We start from the raw sequence: 8,155 nt of genomic DNA, 5'->3' as shown, positions 1-8,155 counted from the left end.
GAAGTTGAAGTTTCAAGTTGACGTTGATAATGTATCATGATTTAGTGGAAGAAGATGAAGTTTCGTTATGAGCTTATTTGGTTTCCGTTTAGTTTCTGAGTGTATTTTGTGGTTGAATGAAATAGGATTTTTTGGAATAAAATTATGCAAATTAGATTTCATATCAGTCAGATAGCCTAACCATAGGTTATGTTTTCCTATCGGCCCAGCTATCAATCGAGGGGATAGCCTAGGTATTTCTTATCGTTTTACTTTTCAATCGAGGGGATAGGTTGGTGTTTTCCTATTGGTTCACTCCTCAACCGAGGGAGAGGGAATATGTAAAGTTCATTTTTAAAATAAAAATAAAAAGAGTTTTGGGGGGAAGAAATTGAAAGACGCGTAATACCAAAAAAAAAACTCAGTCAGTCCACAAGCAACCGAGAAGATAGGTTATAGTTTTTCTATCAGTCAAGTTCCAACCAAAAAAAAAGGTTAACATTCATTGATCAAAATTTTAAAAATGTATAGTTTTTCTATCGGTCAAGTTCCAACTAAAAAGAAAGGTTAACATTCATTGATCAAAATTTTAAAAATATCACCGCATTTTATTCTTATCCTTATCAAATAGTCTATCAATGTGAAATCTCGTTAAAAATCTATATTTTGTTATAGGGAATATAATAAAAAAATATTTATTATAAGTAATTTATACAATATAAGTTCCAAGTTGAAACATAAAATTTATTATTCTAAAGACCAATAATATTTATTAAAATACAGTTTAACAGAATTAAATCCACCTGAAAACTATATAAAGACCCCTTCCACTCACCCTAAACTTGATACCTACCAAACATATAGTACTACTCCTTAGGACACTGCTCATCCATTCACCCTTTTACTTTATATTTTCTCTTGTCCATTTTCCTTTCCTCTTTCCACCTTTAACCTTTTCATTACATATTGTAGTGTCTTTGTCTATTTTCATTTGTTCTGATTTTCTCTCTTTGTCAGTGTAATCTCAGCATAATTTCCATCTACTATGTTTCATTCGTCTTCTACACAGATGCAAACTTTGAACTCAAATGATGCTATTTTCTCTCCATACTTGAATAACAAGGAAAGGAACTTTATAGGAAAAATTGGTGAATCAAGCCAAATAGTTAATCCCTTTATCAACCAAAGAAATTCTCCTTTACATCAAGTCCAAAAGACAGATGAAAGTGGAGAAATTGGAGTTTTTGGAGCTGAAAAATACTTCAACAGAAAAGTAGTTGAAACTCCAAGAGTTTCTACAAAGTACCAAGTTGAGTATGGAACTCCAAGTATTAGTTCTGCATCAACATGGAACAGCCAAAATGCACTCTTAAAGAAAGATTCTGAAAAAAATATCAAAGATAAGGTGCATTCTAAGAGTGTTCTATCAAGTCTTGGTCTCATATGCTCTTGTTCTGATAAGGATTCTGTTGATATCAGTGATCATGCAGGTGAAATCAGTTTTAACAACAAAACTTCTAACTATGGTGCAGTTGATGGAAAAACAACACCGAAAAAAGTATTCAATCTTGGTCTTGATGATGATCTTTCAATTAAAATAAGAAAGCCTAGTTCAGAACTTTTCATCAATAAAGATGTTTTCTTTCAAAAACAAGAGAATTTAAGTGAAAAGAATAGTTTTGCTTCTAACTCAAGAAACCACCTTGTTAAAATGAAAATTCCATTAGATGAAGAAAATACACCAAGAAAATCACTTGAAGTATTTGGAACACCAGATCCAATATTGATGAATAACAAGAGAAGTTCCTTGAGTATTGATAAAAGGTTGATTTTTCCTTCCAAAATGGTAGAAATTGTTGATGCAAACTATGATGATGATGGAAGTGATGCAAGTTCTGATTTGTTTGAGATTGAGAGTCTGAAAGAAAAATCTTCCAACAATTTTCTGAATAGACGGACATCAGATGCTGCTTCAACTTGTTACGCGGCGAGTGAGGCGAGCGTAGAATGGAGTGTAGTTACTGCCAGTGCTGCAGTTATGTCAGACTGTGAAGATCAAATGTCTGAATTTACAGTAAGGAGTCCAATAAAGGCACCTAGGGAGATACCGAGGCGGCGACCTGGTATGTTGTTGGGATGCAAGAGCCACAAAGCTGTTAGAGTTGCTGGTGATGCTTTCATAACATATGAGAAACAAAGTTTAAGTCCAAAAATTGGTAACAGAAACAAAAACAATGTTATTTCTCAGGTAGCAAGGTTTCCAGGAGAAACAAATGTTGGTAAAAAAACAAGGCATGGACAACATGGCTCTACCAATGCAGGCATCTAACTCACCAAATGCATCAAAATTTCTCTACATTTCTCAATAGTATACACATATTTAAAGTATGTGTCTGGCTAATATGTATTTGTGTCTGACATAGACACAACGCTGACACACACGTGGTTTGTGTTATATTTAATTATTTTATTTTGTTAAACTATTATCACAATGTCGATATGTGGTGTCAGTGATAAATTCGTGTTTTTATAAACATTTGAGACTTTTGTTAATTTTTATTTTGGAGTATTTGCTTTATGAATTTAGCATGTTGAACAAGGCAAAGATGTATGTGTTTTTTTTTTTAATAATAAAGTTGATGTTTTGATATCATATACTATGATTGCCTTTAGTAATGGCAGTTTATGGTTAAAAAGTTGATGAAATTGGATGCTTTGTGGTGATGCTTTTGGTTTGATATAAAGAAAGGGAAGTGAAAGGTGGTCTCATGTTGTGAATACATGAGAAAATGTCTCTTCCAATGGTCCCTTCAAGCAAAAGTTTGGTTCTATTATATGATAGTATTGTATTGATTTCTTTTTGTTGGATATTTGGTATTGAAATGAGAATAACACAAATTAGGAAAGTTCATTTAGCATACAAACGTTTTAGCAAAAAATTTCAAATCTAAAGTAATGGATAAAAGTATGGACCTGATGCCGTACAGTCAAATCATCATGCATTCACGCATTCTGTTGAATTGGACAGTTCTGATTTTAACCGCGCTGGATGCATATAACTCATTTGATTAATTTTCAGTGATTAGTGAAAAGTGAAAACTATCATGATGTTGATAACTGTAGTATATTGAGTTTGAATCTCAATTTGATAGTGACAAGTTAAATCTAATACAAAAAGTTTTTAAGAATCATTCTTTCAAGTGAGATTATAGATGACACAGTTGTCCAATAGGGAACTTTCAAGGCTCAAAAGGATAGAATGTCTTTACAGTGACACACAACTAACTATAGTGACACCAAAATGTTAGTAGCCCCAACGATTGTTTTTTAATGCATTTAATTTGAAACCACCTCTTAAATAGGGTGGTCCATCAAGCTAATAAGAGAATAAAAATAATTATAGTTTTAAAATAAATATATGAAATGGAAAATTAAATTTATTGGTAGATAACATTAAGACTCTCATATTTGGCAAAGCTTATGGTCCTTTTGTGGAGCCAAGTTATCCTCTAAGTTGCCTAAAGTTGAATTGTCGGCAATAAATGTTTTTTTATGTCATATTCTAATTTGCAATATCTTCATTAAAAGCTAAGAAAATAATCAAGGTATAAATATTCCTAGATAGAAGACGAATACGACCTATTCCCCAATTTAAATCGTAACCACACATTCTTGCTATACATTAAAGGGGATATTTAGATTGTGAGTTAAGGATTGGATATGGCATAATGATGTAAAAGAAAATGGGTCTTGTGCTTGATAAAACGTAAATCGTGATAGGTATGTGCTTGATAGACGCTAAATCCTGATGTTATAATTCAAGTTTAACAAGTGTCAATGGAATCGACTCATTAGTTCAATAGTCCAATATTTTGTAAATAGGATTAAGACTAATAAATAGGTGGATTTCTTAATACACTATATATATTTTTTAACCATCATGCGAAAATTCTAAAATGTTTTCCAATTTTCAAAGATAAATCTCTGGGCGCATCCAATACACACTCAGTGTAGGTCATTCTGAGTGACGTTCTATAGGTTGGGTTTTTCTATTTCAGAGGCGCATCTCCGGATATTTCAAAAAAATATTCATAACTGATCAACTCAGTGGAAATTCCGAAGATGCATCTTCGGAAGTTTGGGTGGGATTTCGAAATGTTTTGTCACCTTTGCATGTCAGATATTTCTGGAGATGCATCTACAAAATAATCTCATAAAACACACAGTTGCATGATCACACACTCATTGTTGTTTTTCTTTGGAAGACTGGACATCTTATTGTTAAATGTAAGAGTAATAGTATAACGTGCTTCATCTATGGAGAGTCGGGTCACATTAGTACTCACTGCCCGAAGTCGGAGAAGATTCATTCTTGAGGGAAGGTCTTTGCTTTGACTAGGTCAGAGACTACGAGCTCAGACAAATTGGTTCAAGGTACGTGTTTTATTAATGGTATTTCACTTATTGCTATTATTGACACGGGTGCAACACATTCTTTTGTTTCGCTTGAGTGTGCTGAGAGGTTGGGTTTAAAGTTGTCTACCTTTGTTGGAAGTATAGTTATTGATACTCCCATCATTCAGTGATGACATCGTCGGTCTCTTTGAATTGTCCGTTGACTACCTATGGTAAGAGTTTTGAAATGGACTTAGTCTGTCTACCATTGAACAAACTTTATGTTATCCTTGGAATGAACTGGTTGGAGTTCAACCATATTCATATCAACTATTTCGACAAATCGGTGTCTTTTCCCAGATTTTGGTGCAAGTGATGAGTTGTTTGTGTTTGTTAAGCAAGTGGATGAGTTTATGAAGGATGAGGCTGAGGTATTTATGATATTGGCGTCTATGAAGGCTGAAAGCAAAGCTGTAATTGGTGAATTACATGTGGTGTGCAGTTTTCTAGAAGTGTTTCTATATGATATCAGTGATTTTCCTCTAGAGCGTGAGATGGAGTTCGTTATAGACTTAGTACCTGGTACTAGTCTTGTGTTGATGGCTCCATATAGGAAGTCTGCTTCAGAGTTGTGTGAACTGAAGAAGCAATTGGAAGATTTGCTTGAGAAGAAGTTTGTTCGACCGAGTCTTTCATTTGTGAGGAGCGTCGGTGTTGTTAGTCAAGAAGAAAGATGGTAGCATGAGATTGTGTGTTGAATATCGACAGATGAACAAGGTTACTATCTAGAATAAGTATCCTCTTCCTAAAATTGACAATTTGATGGATCAGTTGATTGGTGCTTGCATATTCAGTAAGACTGACTTATGTTCGGGTTATCATCAAATTCGTGTGAAATCGGAAGATATTCCAAAGACAGCATTCAGAATGAGGTGTGGTCACTGCGAGTATTCAGTGAGGTCATTTCGTGTGTCTAATAGGCTTGGAGTGTTCATGGAGTACATGGATAGAATTTACCATCAGTATTTAGATCAGTTTGTGGTTGTGTTTATCGACGATATTTTGATATATTCGAAGTCTGATGAAGAGGATGTGGAGTATCTGAGAGTTATATTGCATACCTTGCAAGAGAAGAAGTTGTATGTGAAGTTATTCAAGTGTGAATTTTGGTTGCAAGAGGTGTGTTTCCTCGGGCATATAATTTCTAGTGGTGGTATTGTTATTAATCTGTCGAAGATAGATGTTGTGTTGCAGTGGCAGACTTCGAAGTTTGTCACTGTGATCAAAAGTTTTCTTGGTTTGGTTGGTTATTATAGGAGGTTTATTGAAGGCTTTTAGAAGTTAGCGTTGCCTTTAACTCGGTTGACTCGAAAGGGTCAAGCTTATGTTTGAGATGTGCATTGTGAGGAGATTTTTCAAGAACTCAAAAGGAAGTTGATGTCTGCTTAGTTTTGATTTGCCAAGTGCGAGTGAACCGTTTGTGGTGTATTATGATGCTTTGAAGATGGGCCTAGGTGGTGTGTTGGTGCATAATGTTCAGGTTGTGGCTTGTGGTGTATATGTTGAAGATCTGGAAGCATTACTTGTTTGGTTCTAGATTTTAAGTCTTCATTGACCACAAGAGTTTAAAGTATATATTGGGTCAGAAGGACTTGAATATGAGATAGAAAAGGTGGCCCGAATTTCTGAAGGACTGTGATTTGGGCTTGAGTTACCATATGGGTAAAGTCAATGTGGTAGTTGATGCGTTGAGTAGGAAGTCATTTCATATGTCGACGTTGATGGTTCGAGAATTAGAATTGATCAAGAAATTCAGAGACCTAAGTTTGGTGTGTGAAGAGACTCCTAACAATGTGAAATTGGGTATGTCGAATTATTCTTGAGAAAGGTCATATAAGTGGCTTGAGTATTCATCTCAGTGCTACTAATATATATCAAGATTTGAAGAGAATGTTTTGGTGGCTAGGAACGAAGAAGGAAGTAGTTGAGTTTGTTTATTTATTTGACTTATCAGAAGTCGAAGATTGAATATCAAAAGCTATTGGGTCTGATGCAACCGTTGAGTATTCCTAAGTGGAAGTGGGATAACATTTCCATAGATTTTGTGACGAGTTTTCCGAAGATGGCGAAAGGATGTCACTCCATTTGGGTTATTGTTGACAAACTGACTAAATCAGTTCATTTCATTCCGATTAAGATTAGTTACTCTTTGCAGAAGTTAGTTGAGTTGTAAATTGAGAAGGTTATTAGCCTGCATGGTATTCCGTCTATTTCGGATTAAGATCTGAGATTTACGTCGAGGTTTTGGTAGAGAGTGTGGGAAGCGTTGGGTACTAAGCTGAAATTGGGTTCTGCTTATCATTCGCATACAGACGGTCAAACGAAGAGGACTATCCAATCATTGGAGGATCTGTTGAGGGCTTGTGTGCTAGAACGATGAGGTGCTTAGGCCAGTTACTTGTCGTTGATTGAGTTCACCTACAACAACCATTTTCATTTAAGTATTGGAATGACACCGTTTGAGATTTGTATGGTGGGAGTTGTAGAACATCTTTGTGTTGGTATGAGTTAGGTGAGAGTGTTGTGATTGGACCTGAGATTGTTCAGCAGACCTATAAGAAGATCAAGATGATACAAGAGAATATAAAAGCTTCGTAGAGTCTCTAGAAGAATTATCATGATAAGAGGAGGAAAGCACTTGAGTTTCAGGAGGGAGATCATGTGTTTTTTAGAGTTACTCCGATAACAGGTGTTGCTTAAGCTTTGACACTGAGATGCGAAAGAGTAAGTACAAAACTCCCATTTGGAAGTTCAAACAAGATGACACTAGTTCGAGGAAATATGGGTGTTTCTTTAAGTTGCGTGGTTATCTTTTGGAAAATAATAAATGGGGATTTAATGTAATTTATGGTTTATATAACCATGGCATGTGTGACAAGTTAGTCGATCATCTCATTGCAGGTTTCCTTATATCTGAATAGAATGAAATCGTTTCGAACATGACATTGAATATGTGGTAGCCCAAATATATACTTGTAATTTTGAAACGTAAAAGATCCAGAAATATCTCAAATATTAAGCAAACATACAATGTTTGTGTCATTAACAATAAGTTTATAAGGGGGGATAAAACTGAAATACAGTAATTGTTGAAACTTCTAGATGATAAAGATTATGTATCTAGGTACCAAGCGTGCGAGGATGGAGTAATTATTCAAGATATATTTTGGACTCTTCCTAATTTTATAAAGGTGTTCAACATGTTTCCCTATCTACTCGTGATTGATTCAACGTATAAGTTCAAGAAGTATAGACTTCCACTGTTGGAAATTGTTGGTGTTACCTCTACTGAGAAGACTTATTATATTGGGTTTGCATTTTTCGAGAGCGAAAAAGAGAAAAGAATTACTTGGGCTTTAGAAGTGTGTCAAACAATCTTGAAGGACATTGAAAACACATTGAAGGTCATTGTCACCGATCATTATACCGCATTGATGAATTTGGTTACAAAGGTGTTTCATACTTCATACGCATTAGTTTGTAGGTATCACATCACAAAGAATGTGATAAGTCGAGTTAAACCTGCGGTAGGGGCCAAATAAATAAAGGGTGAAGACGTAAAAATGGTCAAAGCTAGCGTAATAGTGGAAACAATAATGGATGCATGGAATGTTCTAATAAATTCTTCTACGAAAGAATTATATATCGATGTTGGTAATACTTTTCAGAAAGGTGTGTGAGAAATATCCAGATTTATTGAAATATGTTGAAAGTAGTGTGT

General features: G+C 34.8%; 1 protein-coding gene across 1 annotated transcript; it reads left to right on the top strand.

Moving 5' to 3' along the window:
• The first annotated feature begins 832 nt into the window (after window positions 1-832).
• Window positions 833-2,513, top strand: LOC127135477 (protein PHYTOCHROME KINASE SUBSTRATE 1). The gene is given in 2 exon segments (XM_051062171.1): window positions 833-2,289; window positions 2,291-2,513. Coding segments are annotated over 2 exon segments (1,323 nt in total). The 5' UTR covers window positions 833-1,024; the 3' UTR covers window positions 2,349-2,513.
• The last annotated feature ends 5,642 nt before the right edge of the window (window positions 2,514-8,155 follow it).

Source organism: Lathyrus oleraceus, chromosome 4 (genome assembly GCF_024323335.1).
Source record: "Lathyrus oleraceus cultivar Zhongwan6 chromosome 4, CAAS_Psat_ZW6_1.0, whole genome shotgun sequence".
Lineage (NCBI taxonomy): Eukaryota > Viridiplantae > Streptophyta > Magnoliopsida > Fabales > Fabaceae > Lathyrus > Lathyrus oleraceus.
The sequence above is the reverse complement of the archived record's forward strand: the minus strand, read 5'-3'. Positions and strand labels throughout refer to the sequence as shown.